Source organism: Microtus oregoni, unplaced genomic scaffold (genome assembly GCF_018167655.1).
Source record: "Microtus oregoni isolate MIOR12 unplaced genomic scaffold, Mior012 000006F_ref0000085, whole genome shotgun sequence".
NCBI lineage: Eukaryota > Metazoa > Chordata > Mammalia > Rodentia > Cricetidae > Microtus > Microtus oregoni.
This window is the reverse complement of record NW_024543065.1, coordinates 43826909-43844071: the sequence shown is the minus strand read 5'-3', so window position 1 is coordinate 43844071 and position 17163 is coordinate 43826909. Positions and strand designations below refer to the sequence as shown.

The following is a 17163-nucleotide window of genomic DNA, read 5'->3' as shown; positions in this document are numbered from 1 at the left end:
GTCTCGGCCCCGAGATTTTAAAACAGAGCTGACTGATACTTTTCATATATAAAAGTTTAGATTAGTGATTTTTTCTAAGATTTCTTATCAGATTATTGTTTCAGAGAAATAATAAAATGTTTGTTCCTTTTTTGTAACCACAATATGTAGCCTGCCAGTAGAAGAACTGGCTGAGAAATATACCTTGCTTACACTCAGTTAAGTTTTAACAAGTTGCTTGGATATGAATGCATGTGGCTTCTTGGGACAACTTGTTTCCCACCTGTAATATGTAAAATGTTTAATTATGGAAGGGATGTGGAAAACATGTTTTTAACCTGTATTAACTGTAATCATTCTCTTGAAAAGTAGAATGTAACCACATTTTAATTTTTATATTGCTTGAACGATTTTGGTTGGGGTATATAAAGTGTAAGGTAAAAAATAAAGTAAGTTAGTAGAAAGGCATCAAGAATGAGTGAGTTAGAAGGAAAACATTATAGAGACATAAAAGAGAAACATCAAGAATTAAAGAAGAAAAAAAAAAGAATTAAAGAAGAAAACACCAGTAAAGGGGTAGAGGAAGAATACAGAAGAATAAAGAAAAAGTCAGAAGGAGACCATCAAGAGTACGTGTGTGTCTTTTCTCCTCTCCCCTCAGATAAAAGGTCATAGTAAGACTCTATGGCTCCCCTTCGAGTCCTGCACTGCTGGAGATTGGCCCTCATGGTAGCAGTGTGTGTCTTCCTGCCTCAAGGTCCAGGTCATAGATGTGCCCTCCATTTATGAATTGTAACTCATTCCAGATGTAGCCAAGTTAACAAGCAAGAATAGCCATAACATGTGGGTTTCTGAGGATTCAAATTTCAATCTTCATTTTTTTTTTTTGTGCAGCAAACATTTTAAGCCAGTAGTTCTCAACCTTCCTAATTCTGGGATCCTTTAATTCAGTTCCTCATGTTGTGGTCATCCCAGTCATGAGAATATTTTCACTGACACTTCATAACTGCAATTTTGCTCCTATTATGAATCATAATACACAGATATACACATATACATGTATGTATATGTATATGTGTTTGTGTGTGTTCTCTGATGGTCTTAGGGCACCCCAGGTTGAGAACCACTGCTTTAACCACAGACATTCCTGCAGCCCCTCAACTTTTCTTGCAGTAGTGAACCATGCATGCCTGCGGCAGCTCATTAAATTCCCCAGATGGAAGAGCAACTTAGCATTTCCTTAGAGTTAAGGAAATAGTGGATGAGAAGTCAACCTAACACTGAGAGAGTTATGGATGTAGGGAAAGGATGCAGGTCATCCTCTGACCTCCACATGTGTGCTGTGGCTTTGTGTAAAGAATTAAGATGTTTGATTTAGGATGTGTGAAAATATTAAATGATGAAATGAAGACAGACATTTCTAATAAACTTTCTCTCTCTGTTTTAGATGATTTATGTCATCAGAAATCCAAAAGATGTTGCCACATCTGGCTATTTGCTCTTTTTGAATAATCAACAGACTTTTGAAGAACATCCAAGGTGATGGTGAGTGGAACCAGGACCATCAATTTCATATTTTGAAATCAAGCCGAGACTGGAGATTTGTGTTGCATGTTTAAAAACTAAATCTGTGGATCACATTGTTTCCAGTTTACTCAGTGTGGGACTAGAAAGATGGTTTAGCTGTCAAGAATGTGTGTTTCTCTTGTAGATGTCCAAGATTGGGTGCTAGCATCCATGTCAGATTGCTCTCAACGGCTTGTAACTCCAGTTCCAGGGTCTAGCACCCTCTTCTGGCATCCCCCAAAACTGCACTCATGTATGCACAAACCACACAGAGATATATATTAATGCAAATTAAAACAACAAAAATAAAATACTTTAAAATTTTACACTTTGCGATGTCAAAAGTTCTATAGACAGTCATCTATAATTTTCATTTAATACACTTTTAACTTAGAAAATCAATTCTTGTATGATATACCACTCCTTGTAAGACCCTCACCTCTTATTCTCAAAGGTGTGAGAAGAAATTTCCTAGCAGAATGTTTTCCCTGGAAGATAGTGGCCTTCCCCTCTCCCACCTGGGAGATTCCAAGTACAAGGCCACTTAACCCAGCCGGCCACCAGATGATAAAGAAAACAAAACAAAAAGCTGACTTAGCAGGATGGAAGGGAGCAAAAGATCTTGCACCTGTGCCAAAGCAGCTTCAAAAAGCCGCTTTGTAGTTACACCTTTAAAAGACTAATGTGTATGTGTGCATGCCTCTGTATGTGTATACATGTGTGTATATGTATGTGTGCATGTGTGTATATGTGTATATGCATGTGTATATGTGTGTGTATATATGTGTGTATGTGTGTATATGCATGTGCATGTGTGTATGTGTGCATGTGTGTATACATGTGTGTGTGTATATATATGTGTGTATATGTGGATCTGTGTGTACTTGCAAGAGGTGCTTGCAGATGTCTGGAAAGCACATCAGATATCATAAAGCTGGAGTTAAAGGCAGTTTTGAGACACACATATAGGTGCTGGGGTTTGAACTCTGGTCTCTGAAGAGTGGAGAGCACTTTTAACCCCTTTCAGCCCCTCTTTGAAGCAATAAAGGGCAAACCTTAGCTCTGATTTCTGGGACTTAGAAAAATAATTTTTTGAGATCACTTTTCTAAAAAGTATGACTTTTGATTTTAACTTTGGGGATTCTAGACATTATCTTCATGCGTCCCACCTTCTGCATGGTGATGCTTGTGTCTTTTAGGATCATGGCATGAACTACAGTTCAGGTGATGTTAGCTGCACTGACAAATGACAGCAAGTATAACGTGTCACAAACATCACTCCCAACCAGAACTGTAAGAGAATCACGGTCTCTTCAGTTTCAAACCCCAACACTCTAAGACGGCCATTAAGTAATCATTCATTTTCAAACATGCTGAGAGTTTATTGAGTGTGTTTGTCATCTAAAGATTGTAAAGTGGTGAGGGGAAGTATATATAAAGGTGGATGGGGACAGGGCACTGTGAAATAACCCGGGAACCAGCTACCAGGACCAAGTGAGCATCTTGGGGCAGGATGTTTAGAGAAATACGACAAAGAAAAAGCTGTTGTTTCAAGATCAGTTCTTGCTGTTCCAGAGCAGACGAACACCCCTCATCTTGTTCTCCTCCTTGACCCACGGATAATGCAAAATATTCAGGTTACTTTTCTTTTCCACCTCTTGCAATAGCTTCTGTGACTCTTCAGAAAGTGCAGATATATCCAATCTGAAGGGAGGAAGAAAGCAGTTGATTTTTTACATTTACTAATCATGTGTGCTTATACAGGCACATGCTACAGGGCACGTGTGACGGTCAGAGGACAGTTCACGGGATTCCATCGTCCCCCTGCTACTATGTGGGTCCTGAGTGATCAGGCTCGGCAGAAAGTTCCTTCACCCACTGAGCCATCCACCAACCCAAGTTTGGTTGGCGATAACTTGCCTCTCCTTTACCCCCATGATGCCCTCTCTGTTACCCTAGGAGTGAAGGAAGGAAGACACCACGTGTGAGAAGGTCTGATTCTCTCCTGCAGAGTAGGGGCCCTCTTGTCTATGTAGATACAAACGTCTGTATAAAACATCTATCTAGATGTCAAGACAAAAGTTACAAACCACTGAAGCAAAAATGACTGTTTTCACCCGTTCATTGTTTAAATGCCTAACCACGATCATTATTATTCCTTATTCCTGCATTATTACTTTAGTGTTGACTTTTCTCAGATTGTGAACACTAGTATAGTTAATGTCATTGTCACCAATCTCACACCATCTATGTTAAGTCTTTTGAGTTCCTACCCACTTTCTCTGAGACACAGCTTATCCTACACCTTAGCTCACCCATGAATACAGCTGATGCTCAGCTATTCCCTCTGCCTGCTTCCCCTACGCCGTCATCACTAAGTTTACCTAAAAAAATAAAAATTATCAAATGCTTATTATCTTTACACTATATTTCAAAATCCATTAGTTTATTCTTTGAGAATTTCACATGGATACAATGGATTTTGATCATATCCTTTCCCCATTCCCCTCTCTGACCCATCTACATTCCTTCCCACACTTTGTGTCCTTTTCTTCCCCAATAGCTCACAGAGTCTCAGTTGTGATGCCCACACATGCGTGGAGGGAGGTGCATGCATGTAGCATATGCATCCTACCAGGGGCCACATCCCTGAAGAACACGACTCTCTCTTCTCTGAGGCCACCAAATGTCTCTAGTTCCCCATCTAGGGGTCCGGGGAATGACCCCCTCCACCACCCATGCTGGAATGTTGACCTGCCTGAACTTGAGCATGGGTCATGCAGACAGTCATGGCTATTGTCAGTTCCTGGGTGTATCTGCCTTGTCAAGTCTAGAAGAGGCTGTTTTGTAGAAGTCCTCCCGACTCTTACAATCTCCCTACCCCCTCTTCCTCGATGTGCCCTGACCCTTGGATGTAAGGGGTCAGCCCCTTTAAAAAAGTAATGTCTTAAGCAGTCAGCACTCAATATGGTTAATTTTTTTTTCTGCAAAAAGTTCCCTTAGGTTTTTGTGCAGTAGTTCCCCCCGAATTTCACAAATTAAGATTGGAACAGAGTTCCTCAGAGAAGTACAGCTGGCTTTCTCAATTTTCTTCCCATTCTGTCTGCTCTTGTCTTCCCTGGTATTTCATAACCACAAGTCATGTGACCTGTAACTACAAAGAGTTAGTACAGAGATCTGCCAGGCTCATTCAGATCTGCTGCTCACTTCATCCCCTGCCTCTCCAGCCTCCCCTTCAGGCAATGCTGCCCCAAGCACAGCATTCTCACCCCGATTTTCCTCTCTGCCCACACCCCAGGCTCCCCACATCTCATCCTTGCTTGCACATCACTCTCTGTAGCCCCAGGACAGGATCCAAGTCAGTGGGGCAGAGGTGCGAACCATTTTCCTCACAGGATGCTCCTCCACCATCTTCCCGGCACTCATATCATCAACCTGCTCTGCTGAGAGTAAGTTCTCAGCAGAACTTTGATGTAGAAGTCTGTACAGCAGTGTCAGACCCCTCCCAACGCTAGCCTGGGATGAACATTCATGGGTAGATACTGGATGTGGGAGGCGGTGTTTGTAACCACCTCTGTTGTGTGATTGGAAGACATGAGAATGACCAGCCACGCTGTGCCCTGTGGTAGCTTGCTGCCATGGCAGTTATAGGAGTAGCTGATCACTTTTGATTGGATTATGACGCCTGCTCCATGGGGAGATTTAATGATTGCTACTGTAAACACTGTCAACATCCCGTGGCTTAGGGCATCACAGGCCCCAGAGGGAAACCTACTGCAGTTCCCTTAAATGGGCCTGTGTGTCAAGCTGCCTTCTAAATACATTTGTGCCCGTAGATTTGTACTTCTCACAACTGTGGTCTAAGAACTTTTCAGTTAATGCAGGGATTACAACTTGTCAAAAGTGCTGAGAGCAAGTGATTGTGACTGCTGAGCTGTGGATGCGTCCTTGGTGAACCTGCCCTACCAGGCACAGGGATTGTCATGACAGAAGGGGCAGATGGACTGTGAGAGCCGGGAGGTGGAGAAGCACTGTGGGATTCTCTCTTTAGACATGACATGCGTGTTTATGCATCAGCTCGCAGTTGATGCTGAGGTTGCTGGCAGAAGACCTGTATTCAAAATTCCAACATGGATGGGGGGACCCTGACCCCACCCCTAGCACAGGAACTATTGGTAGATGATTGGTGTTCTGTGAGAATGACTTCTAAGATTGGCGTGTTGGGTGGTTTCCCATGCCCCAGTGGATGACCCCGTTATCCATAAGCACAGTCAACAGGACTTAGAGTCAGGGGTTATTAATCGGGATTGAAGGGTCCCGGGGATGTTGGAGGTTGGTAGTAGGGGTAGGATATTATCAAAACATGTTTTATATATGTGTGAAAATTTGAAATAATAAAAATTATTAAGATTAACATGGGTTGGAGAGTTGGCTCAGTGGTTAAGAGCACTGGATGCTCTTCTAGGTGTGATAGGGTTCTATTCCCAAGACTCTCAAGGTGGCTCACAACTTCTGTAACTCTGTCCCAAGGGATCTGATGCCTTCTTCTTGCCTTTCCAGGCAGCAGGCAGGAATGTGGTACACAGAGTTACATGCAGAGAAAACACTTGTACATAAAAATGTTTTAAAAATAAATTTGGTATTGAATACCTTGAGAAACCATTTAAATGGTATATACAAAGTATACTACATATTAAAACTCATATTTTGTCAGTTTTATTATCACTTTTTGTTTTTTAAGATGTTATATGATACCCACACGCACCATTTGCTTACAATGTGTGTATGTGTGTATGTACATTATAGACTAGGGCCCATATACGAGTGAGAATATGTGGTTTTTATTTCTGCAATTAGGTCACCCTATTTGCTATCCTTCTAAGAACACTCATTTTCTATAAATATTTTGATTTCATCATTTTTTTAGAGCTGAATGATAATTTTATGAAATAAGTCAGCAATACCACTGTTGGGCATATACCTAAAACATGCTCAATCACACTACAAGAACATTTGTACAACTATGTTCATAGCTGTATTGTTTGTAATATCCAGAACCTGGAAACAACCTAGATGTCCCTCAACTGAAGAATGGATAAAGAAAATGTGGCACATTTACACATTGGAGTACTACTCAGGAATAAAAAATAATGACATCTTGAAATCCAAATGACAATGGATGGAACTTGAAAAAACCATCCTGAGTGAGGTAACCCAGACTCAGAAAGATGAACATGGTGTGTACTCACTCATAAGTGAATACTAGCTGTAAAGCAAAGGATATTGAGCCTATAGTTCATGATCCTAGAGAAGCTAAGTAATAAGGTGAACCCTAAGAAAAAACATAAATAGAACTACCTGGAAAGAGAAAATTGACAAGATTGCCTGACAAAATTGGGAGCATTGGGTGGGGAAAAAGGGAGGGTGGAAGGGGCAGAAGTGGGAGAAGAGGAGCTGGGAGGAGAACATGTGGGGACAGGATAGTTAAGATGGGGGAAGGACAGAGATGAGAGCAAGGAAAGAGATACTTTAATTGAGGGAGCGATTATGGTGCTAGCAAGAAATCTGGCTCTAGAGAAATTTCCAGGGATCCTCAAGGATGACCCCAGCTAAGATACTAAGCAATAGAGGAAAGGGGGCCCTTACTGGCCTTGCCCTATTGTCACATTGATGAATATCTTAAATGTCACCATAGAACCTTCATCCAGCAACTGATGGAAACAGAGGCAGAGAACGTCAGCAGAGCACTGGGCTAAGCCCCCAAAGTCCAGTAGAAGAGTGGGAGGAGTGAGAATATGAGCAAAGAGGTCAAGACTATGATGGGGATACACCCACTGAAACAGTCTACCTGAGCTAAGGGAGCTCACCAACTCCAGGTATATTGGGAAGGAATCAGCATAGGCCCAAACTAGTCACTCTGAATGTGGAAGACAGCTGTATGACTGGGGCAGACTGTGGGGCACTGGCCTTGCCACCAGGATTTTCCCCGATTGCTTGTAGTGATTTTAAAGAACCTATTCTCTTTGGATGGATACCTTGTTCAGCCTACATATAGTAGGGAGGGCCTTGGAGCTTCCCTAAAGCAATGTGCCTTACCCTCTCTGAGGACTGGAGGGGTTGTGGAGTGGACAGGTGGAGAGCATGGGAGGAGGGGAAGGAGTGGTAACTAGGATTGGTATGCTAAGTGAAAAAAGATAGCTTGTTTTCTTTTTAAAAACAAAAGAAATAATAATAATACATTTTTAAAAAATTAAAAAAAGAAATAAGCCAAGTTTTTTTTTTTTTAAAGAGGATGTTTGATATTTGGAGTAATCGCCACCAGAGGGTGGTGCCTATGAATGGCTAGAGATCAAGGATGGCCCTCAGTGCCCTCAAGGATAAAGGTTTTCCCGCACAACACAACTCCCCAGCCCTGTGTCACCAGGGCTCAGCTTGAGCCAACTGCTAGAGAAGAGCTGTTCCAAAGTCACTCCAGACCCTGGGACACAGCGAGCACTCACCCCAGCACCTTCAGGCTGCAGCCTTTGCAAGCCAAAGCCTCACACAGCAGCCTCACCCCATAGTGGTCCAAGGTGACCCAGTCGAGGCTCAGCCTGGTCAGTGTTCGGCATGTGCTGACAGCGGAGGCGAGGCCTGCCCAGCAGACAATGGTGAGCGCACACATATCTAACCTGTGACAGGGAAACACCAGAAAAAGGATGCAGAATTTGGTGCCAGTTCTAGGCTTCTGAGCAAAGACTTAACCAGGCCCAAATATCCACAGTGAGCAAAAACACTAAGGAAATCTAGGTTCTTTTTTTTTTTTCGAGACAGGTTTTCTCTGCAGCTTTGGAGCCTGTCCTGACCAGGCTTGCCTTGAACTCACAGAGATCTTCCTGCCTCTGCCTCCTGAGTACTGGGATCTGCACCACCACCTCCCGGCCAGAGCATTACTTTTTATGTGAGAATCGTACATGTATACAATGTGTCTTGATCACATCTGTCTACTACCCACAATTCCAACTTCTCCCAGACCTCCCTCTCAGCAGCCTTCCCAACGTGATACCTTTTTAAACCTTCAAAGTCAATGGTTTTCAACCTGGCAAGGAGTCATGACCCCAATAGGGGGGTGGAATGACCTTGTCACGGAGGTCACATCTCAGATATTCTGCAGTCAGTATTTACATACAGTTCATAACAGCAGCACAATTACAGTTATGAAGTAGCAATGGAAATAATTTTATGGCTGGCATCACCACACAAAACGTGAGGAACTGTGTTAAAGGTCACAGCATTAGGAAGGTTGAGAGCCACTGCACTAACTCAATTAGCATTGCCTTAGGTGCTTGAGATTAGGACGATCCCCTGCAGCACAGGTGCCCAGGGCTCCTTCTCTGAAGACTGGCTCTCCTCCCATCAGCTGCCATCAGCTGCCAATAGCTCCTCAGCTGGGCTGGGGCTTCTTGAGGGCCTCCACCATCCACTCTGGAGTGCTGACTACTTGACTCATGCCAGGTATTGTAAACTGGTGAAGAGCCCGTGGCTGGGCAAGCTGTAGGCCCTAAGGGAGAACCCGTTACTATCGCTTTGCTAAGGGGACATAACATAAAACCACCTTCTCAATCTTCCTAGTGTGGCGACCCTTTAATACAGTTCCTCGTGTTGTGGGGACCCCATACTACAAAATGATTTTTATTGTTACTTTGTAACTGTAATTTTGATACTGTTATGATTCATAATGTACATATCTGTTTTTTCTGATTGGTCTTAGGTGACCCCTGTAAAAGGTTCATTTAATTCTCAAAGGGGTCGGACCCACAGGTTGAGAACCATTGTTCTAACCACTTAGCGTTATTTCTATGTTAGTTCAGCTCTCAAGCCTCATGGGAGAAGCAACTTTTGCAATGGCCTGGTTAATAGAGAGACGCACAGCTGCTCTGCATTCTGAGACTGAGGACAGAGGACCCGGTCTCAAATGGATCATCTGTGTCACCCCTTCCCCAGGCTCAGGGAACATCATAGAAGAGGACCCAGAAGGCCAGAAGACCAGATGCTGTGGTGGGCAAAACATGACAAGGGCGTGGTGCTCAAACCCCAGCAGATGCTCTTGTTCGTACATGACCTGGGTGGTAAGGTTTTCCTCAACCCTTGAGACTATGCTAGGCGGAATTCTTCTTAACCCTATTGTCTTAGGATTTCGATTGCTGTGAAAAGGCACCATGACCACAGCACCTCTTAAAGGAAATATTTAATTGTGGTGGCTCTTTTCCAGTTCATTGTCATCACGGTGGGACATAGTGGCATGAAGGCAGATATGGTGCTGGAGAAGGTCTGAGGCTTCTAACATCCTGAGCTGCATGCATCAGAAGGCAGTCCGACTCACTGGGTGTGGCTTGAGCATACAGGAGGCCTCAAAGCCTGCCCCACAGTGACACTTCCCCCAACAAGACATGCCTGCTGCAACAAGGCCACCCCTCCTAAGAGTGCAGCTCTCTTTGGGGGCCATTTTCTTACAAACTACCACACCTATTAACCCTCCAGATTTTCCTCACTGAGTTGGGAGCCACCCCCCACGAGAGTCAGGAGACTCACCCGAGACTCTGCAGTTTACAAGCCGGATTCCTCAGAGCTTCACACAACCGCATGACGCCCCTGTCTTGTATGTTATTGTTGCCCAGTTTCAGGGTCTTTAGATTTTCATTGCAAGTAAGGACAGTGGAGATCTGCTCACAGCAGTCTGAAGTGAGACAGCAACCAGACAACCTGGGGAAAACACACGCAAACATACTGACTTCTGAGGCCCGATGTTTTTTTTTTGATCTGTTATTTATCTTATATTTTGGAACTTTATATGAGCTCGGTATATACATCCCTCCAGACCTACCTCCAATTTCTTCCAGATCCCAAATTATTCTCTTTATTGTTGATACGTGTGTACACATATGAATATATGTGAATATATATTCATGCCTGCACACCTGTACATGCATAAGTAACCTATTAAGCCCATTTAGTTTAGCTTGTTTGTGCACAACTCCAGGGGTTTGTATGACCCAGTAGAGCTTGTTCCTGGAGGAGACCATTCTCCCCCTCAGCAGGCATTCATTGACCGCTTTTTCTTTTTGAAACAGGGTCTCATGTATCTAGTGTGGCTTCAGACTCGTTACATAGCTGAGGATGACCTTGAACTTCTGACCCTCCTACCTCTACCTCCCAGTGCTGAGATCGCAGGTACGTAGTTATCACACCTGTTTTTTTCAAAGCTCAGCTGGAGAATCAAACCCAGGGCTCTGTGTATGGTCAGTAGGCATCTCACCAACTGAGCCAATCCCTAGGCCACGAGATCCAATCTTAGCAGCTTAGCGTATTTCTATTTGTAGGAACCAGAAATGCCCAAGCAGTACTGAAATGCTGGCGTTGTTCCTCCATCTGGGCTACACTGCTCCCTGTGGCCCACTGCAATTCTTCTGCCTTCCTCTCTTCATCTGGTGTCACTACTCTCGTCCTTCTTGGCTCAAATAGAGATACCCTGAAAATCAGTGGGGCTACCTGGTCGCCGATCTCAGATTTCTGTGCAGATGTCATCATGAGGTGAACTTCTGCCAGTATTTAATATAACGCGACCTCAAACCCTCCTCAAGCCTGAAGCTCATGGTTTCCCATGACGCTTTCAATATGGTTAAGAGAGAGGTTGGGGAGAGAAGGAAGATAAAGGGTATAAGACAGGTGAAGAATGGAGAATACGAAGATGATGAGTGTGTAGTTGGTAAGTAGAGACATTAGGCAGATGTTAGATGCACAGTGAACATAAAATAATTAGTAGATAATATATAGATTGATAATGAATAGGTGATATGCAGATGGTTATAGAAGAGAAGAGATGGATGATATGGAAGTAAAGACAATAAATTTTTACATGGGAGACAGGGAGACCTGTTATACTCATAGATGGCATAAGTATGTCGATGTGATAGGGGAGAGATATGCAAATAGAGGCATAAACACCCACACATAGATTCATGATTGAAGGAGGTATGTAAACATGTGGGTTTAAGCAGCTCTGATATGTGTGTGCATTAATGGCTCTCAAGCACGGATGAATTTTTACCCTCCAGGGCATGCCCACAGCATCCAGAGATATTTTGGATTGCCGCACTACGACAGAGGGTGCTACTGGCATCTAAGATGTAGACATATTGACACAGCCCTCCTCAAATTACAGGACACAAAAAGAGCAATAGTGCAAAAATTTAGAACCTGTGACATTTGCACACAGATACAGCCCCTTTGAGCCTCGCGTGCATACGTATCCATCCCCTCGATTCTAGCTGAGGAGGGCTCTACTTTAACCTGTTTTTGAAAACTTTTATTTATGTGCATTGGTGTTTTGTTTGCAATCATGCCTGTGTGAGGGTGTTGGAACCCCTGGACCTGTAGTCACAGATGATTGTGAGCTGCCATATAGGCGCTGGGCATTGAAGCCGGGTTTCGTGATGGAATGGGTGAGGCAGATTCTGTGCCATCTTTTATCAGCAGTAATCTACTCGTGGGAACTCACCCTCATGACCCAGTCTTAAGACAGTCATCCCGGATGGCAGGCTTCACCACAGACTCTGAGGGGACACTGACATCCAGACAATTCTACCCTCCCACTTCCTTCTGAATGCCAACATCTGATACCGCATCCCCAGGGATGGGTGAGAACACAGGCCTACCATAGCTCCTGAAGGAGGCACTTTGGGTCTTTCAAAGCTTCACACAGAATGTTTGCCCCCAAATCTTCTAGGACATTTGACTCCAGGTCAAGCAGAGAGAGGTGTTTGTTGCGCACAAGGGCTTCACTGAGATGGCCACAGACAATGAGGGTGAGAGAGCAATAGGACAACCTGTGAAGAGAATCACACAGCGCAGGTCACTCACCGTCACAGCATAGATCTCTGCAAAGGCTTCCGTGTTCTCCCTACACTGAATTTCCACAAACGGGCCGCTAATATGACTCTGCAGGTAAAGGACCTTGCCACCAAGCCTGAGGACCCGAGTTCAGTCCCACGCAATGGAAGGAAATACCAAGAATCATCTTCTGTCCTCCATGTGTGTGCTAGTACACACACACACACACACACACACACACACACACACACACACACAATGGAAACACTTTCCAACAACAGTTTTGAACACCTGAGGTTATAGATCACCACAGATGTTTCCAAAATTGACTAATTTATCAACTTATTTGCAAGACAATCAATACTTCCACCTATACCAGAAATTCACCATGTTGCAGAACCCTGCCCTCATTTTTGTTGTTCTTGTGAGTGTGTGTACGTCTCTCTGCAGGTGCGTGTGGAGGTCAGAGGACAAGCTCAGATGTCACACACTGGAACACCACCACCCACCCTTTTTGAGAAAGGGTTTCTAACTGGCCTGGGGCTCATTCATGAGACTTGGCTGGTTGTCCAGTGAGTCCTAGGGTTCCTGCCATCTCCACCTCTGCACTGTGTCACTACTTGGGTCCTGGGGGTCAAACTCGGGTCATCATGCTAGGGTGCAAGTGTCTGACCTCCTTTGCTGTTACTCCACCCGGTCCTGCTACTTTATTTTACAGATTCTTCCTAATGCTGTCACATGTGTGGGTGAATGGCTAGTATTTTAAAGACTAGATAATATTTGAAATAACTCATGCTTAATGTAGCTATTTTTGTTTATTAGCCATCAAGTGTAATTTAACTCAATCTACTCTATAGTAACTAGTAGAAAAATAACTGAAAAATTTTGTTTTCTAATGTTAGTTTTTCCTACCTCTTCAACAACATCCTTCAACTTTCTAGAATACATTTTTCTCTTTTTCCTTTCTAAGATTCACTTCAATACTGGACAATTGGTTCAGCATTTAAGATCAGTTGCTGGTCTTGCAGAGGAGCTGGGGTTTGGTTCTAAGCACCCACATAACTCCTATATAATGCTCACAATTTCCTGTAACTACAGTTTAGAGGACTATTTACCTCCTCTGCCTCTGCAGGCTCAGGAACTCCCAGGGTACACAGGTAGGAAAATCCACAAGTGCTCTCATGTATCCAGTTTAGGACAAAACACAAAGGCACTGAGAGCATCATATAAAACTATCCCCAAGCCATGTGACAGATTTCTGTACTGTGCAAATACTTTCATGTTTGGCCTTAGGGAGCATCACCAAGACTCACGATTTGCAAAAATTCCAAAAGAAATTTAAATGAGACCTGGAACATTTCTGGTCTAGTCATGAGCAGCCCATGCAGGAGGCACTTCGTCTGCATGCGTTTCCTGTTCTAAACAGGCGTCTCCTTACTGTCCATATCCAGTGCCTTTATGGTTTTATCTGCATGCTCATGCTGTGAGCCACGCACACACATGCTACTGTGAATACATGAGCACACAGGACACAGATGGATTGGGTCTGTATACTCTTTTCTCTTCCTGAACCCAGGTGTCTTTGAGCACATTCCCCATGTTGAGGCCTTTGATGGATGAAACAATAAGTTATCTCTATGACTTCCCTGGGACCACAGTCTGGCAGTGTGCTATGATGAGCAACCAACGTCAACCTCAGAGCAGGAGACAGCCTACAGTGACTTAGGTAAGACGTAGGAAGCCCTGCCTTTGTAGGGAATATTTGCTTCTTATTTATAGTCTCCTCTGTCCTATAGCCAGTCTCTTTCCAAGTGTATCACCGTATTCCATGGTTATCATATAAATTAAGCTAAAAATTATATATGAGGAATTTCAGAGCTGGCCTTGTCTAGTCGGAAGTTGGTCTCATAAATCTGTTCTCGTTTGCTCCATTTGCTGACATGGCAACTTAGGCATGGACAAGTGACCGAGATCCCGACACATCCCAGGTTCTCCTGCCTCCTTTGTGGCAATTTGACCACCTTTATGATGGTTTTATCTATGTTCAGGGCTTTGCAATAATATCTCCAGGGCATGCTCCCCCAGACCTACTCACATCAGTTTCTCTAGGACGCAGCTCGGATCCTTCAGGATCTCACACAGTACCATCACTCCTTTGTTCTCCACGGGGTTTTCAACCAATGAGAGATGCTTCAGCTTGCCGAAGTTTAGGGAAGTCACAATTTCAATACAAGCATTACTTAAGATGCCACACTTCCCCAACCTACATGTGAGATACATGTCACAGGTTAGGAACAACATCTTTAGAAGGCCTATGTAAGACTACTTGTTATCCAAACAAATGCCCAGCTCCTAATACTGGACATACCAGCTCATATTTACATCACAGACTTCTTTAATTCATGAGTGCAATCATGTGACTATCACTGTGAGTCATGAAGTTCTACTGATTCAGAAAAAAGCCCAAGCCAGGGGTTTTTCAGTCATGGGTGACTTTTACTCTCTGGGATCAATATGGAAATGTTTGGTGATGTTATTGATTGTCATAACAACAAACAGAGAGACAGAGTGTTACTAGAATGTAGTGGGGAGAAGCCATATCCTTTAATGCACACATAGACCCCATCACTAAAATATGGTCTATAAACCAGCATGTTTGATTACCAGTATCACTGTGACACCTTCACATACCCACACCAGCACCACAGACACCCATACCAACATACACACACACACACACACACACACACACACACACACACTGTTAACAAGGAGAAAAAGAAATTTATATAATGAAACTCATTTTTTACAATATGTGCTCATACAATGCAAAACTTTCAAAGTTAATCTTTAAATGTGACTTTAGAAACAATTTGAAAGCAGCTCCTGAGTGTAGACAGCGCACTGACTTACAGCAGCTCCTCCAGGTTGCATGTTGGCGATTTCAGCCCGGAGCACATTTTCTCAACTGCATTATTGGACAGTTTAGTGCCATAGAGGTTCAGGGATGTCAGGTGAGGCAGCTGAAGAACTGTGTGAAATAACGTACCATCCCCAAAGTTAGTCATGAAGGAACACCTGTGGAATAAGGCCAAATTGCACATTATACCAGGGGGTGTGGGTTCATGGCAAAGCAACTTGTACAATCCTCTCCAACACAGTGCCTCACACACCATGGTTGCTTGGGCACCCTGGTTACCCCCAAGTTCTCACTGGTTGTCTCCAGATACCAGGCAAACATGGAGGCTCGAGCTACTCATCTCTCTCCCTTTTCTTCTATTTCCCCCACTCCTGCATAACACCCAGATCATTCTCAGAAGACTCAAACGTACCTTCATATTAAATTCTGAATATAGCCTGTCATGGCTAATCATGGTTTCCAACTCAACATTATCTAGAGAAAGGGAACCTGAATTGAGGAATTGCCTCATCAGATTGCCATGTCTGAGGAGCATTTCTTAATAGGTAATTGGTGGAGAAACACCACTGTGAGCAGCGTTACCCCTGGGCAGGTAGGTCTGATGTGAATAGGAAGAGTGTTGAGCAGCTCGGGGGAGATAAGCCAGGGAGCAGCATTCCTCCATGGTCTCTGCTTCAGTTCCTACCTGCAGGTTCCTGCCCAGACTTCCCTTGGTGATGGATGGTGACCTGGCAGTGGTAAAATGGAATAAACCCTTTCCTCCTCTAGGCTGCTTTTGGTCATGGTATTTATCCCAGCAGCAAAAAGCAACCAGAGTAACTCCTTATGTATAAACAGACGATTGTATTCATTTAATGATCCCTGCTGTGCGTCCCAAGGAAGGGCCCATTTCTCCTTATTTACTAGTACTTTTATTGTTGATTAATACAGGGTTTCTCTGTGTAACCTTGGATGTCCTGAATCTCACACTCTGTAGACCAGGCTGGCCTCCAATTCTGAGATCCGCCTGCCTCTGACTCCCAAGGACTGTGTTTGAAGGTGTGTACAACCACAGCTCAAGTTAGTAGGAACCAGTGTTTATTTATTTATTTATTAAAGATTTCTGCCTCCTCCCCGCCACCGCCTCCCATTTCCCTCCCCCTCCCCCGATCAAGTCCCCCTCCCTCATCAGCCTGGAGAGCAATCAGGGTTCCCTGACCTGTGGGAAGTCCAAGGACCACCCACCTCCATCAGGTCTAGTAAGGTGAGCATCCAAACTGCCTAGGCTCCCCCAAAGCCAGTACGTGCAGTAGGATCAAAAACCCATTGCCATTGTTCTTGAGTTCTCAGTAGTCCTCATTGTCCACTATGGAACCAGTGTTTTTTTAAAGGCACCACTGTCTATAATGGTCATAGACTGGGGTTCAGAGTCAAGAAAATTAAACGTGACTTTTTTTTCTTTTTGTATCTATTTCTTTTCAAGGTTGGGAAAATGTAGTCAAACTTCTGCCTGGCCCTGTTTCCTTATAAGAAATAGATGTCAGCATGATGACTAAGAGGTTAGCATTGGGCAGGCAGCTAGCTGGGTGGTTAAGAGCACACACCGCTCCTGCAGAGCACTGGAGTTCTGTTCCCAGCACCTATGTTGAACAGCTCACAACTTAGTATAACTCTGACTCCCGAGGCCCAATTCAGATACACATATACATACATACAATCACAGTAATGTTAAAAAGTGGACTTTTAATTAACATTCATACAGTCTCTAGAACACAGTCGATTCTTGCTGTCTGTGTACATGCATACATACACACATGCACATATATACTAGATGTACATGCATACATACA

General features: G+C 43.8%; 1 protein-coding gene across 3 annotated transcripts in view; it reads right to left on the bottom strand.

Annotated features, from left to right (window-relative positions):
* Window positions 1–3101: 3101 nt before the first annotated feature.
* Window positions 3102–17163, bottom strand: part of LOC121449744 (NACHT, LRR and PYD domains-containing protein 9B-like) — a 33645-nt gene continuing 19583 nt past the window's right edge. For all 3 annotated transcript variants that reach the window (XM_041654422.1, XM_041654423.1, XM_041654424.1), the window contains 6 exons: window positions 15328–15492; window positions 14510–14677; window positions 12240–12410; window positions 10117–10287; window positions 8046–8216; window positions 3102–3249 (listed from right to left, as the gene is read on the bottom strand). In XM_041654422.1, the coding sequence (XP_041510356.1) occupies window positions 3102–3249; window positions 8046–8216; window positions 10117–10287; window positions 12240–12410; window positions 14510–14677; window positions 15328–15492 (994 nt within the window). The remainder of the gene's footprint in view (window positions 3250–8045; window positions 8217–10116; window positions 10288–12239; window positions 12411–14509; window positions 14678–15327; window positions 15493–17163) is intronic.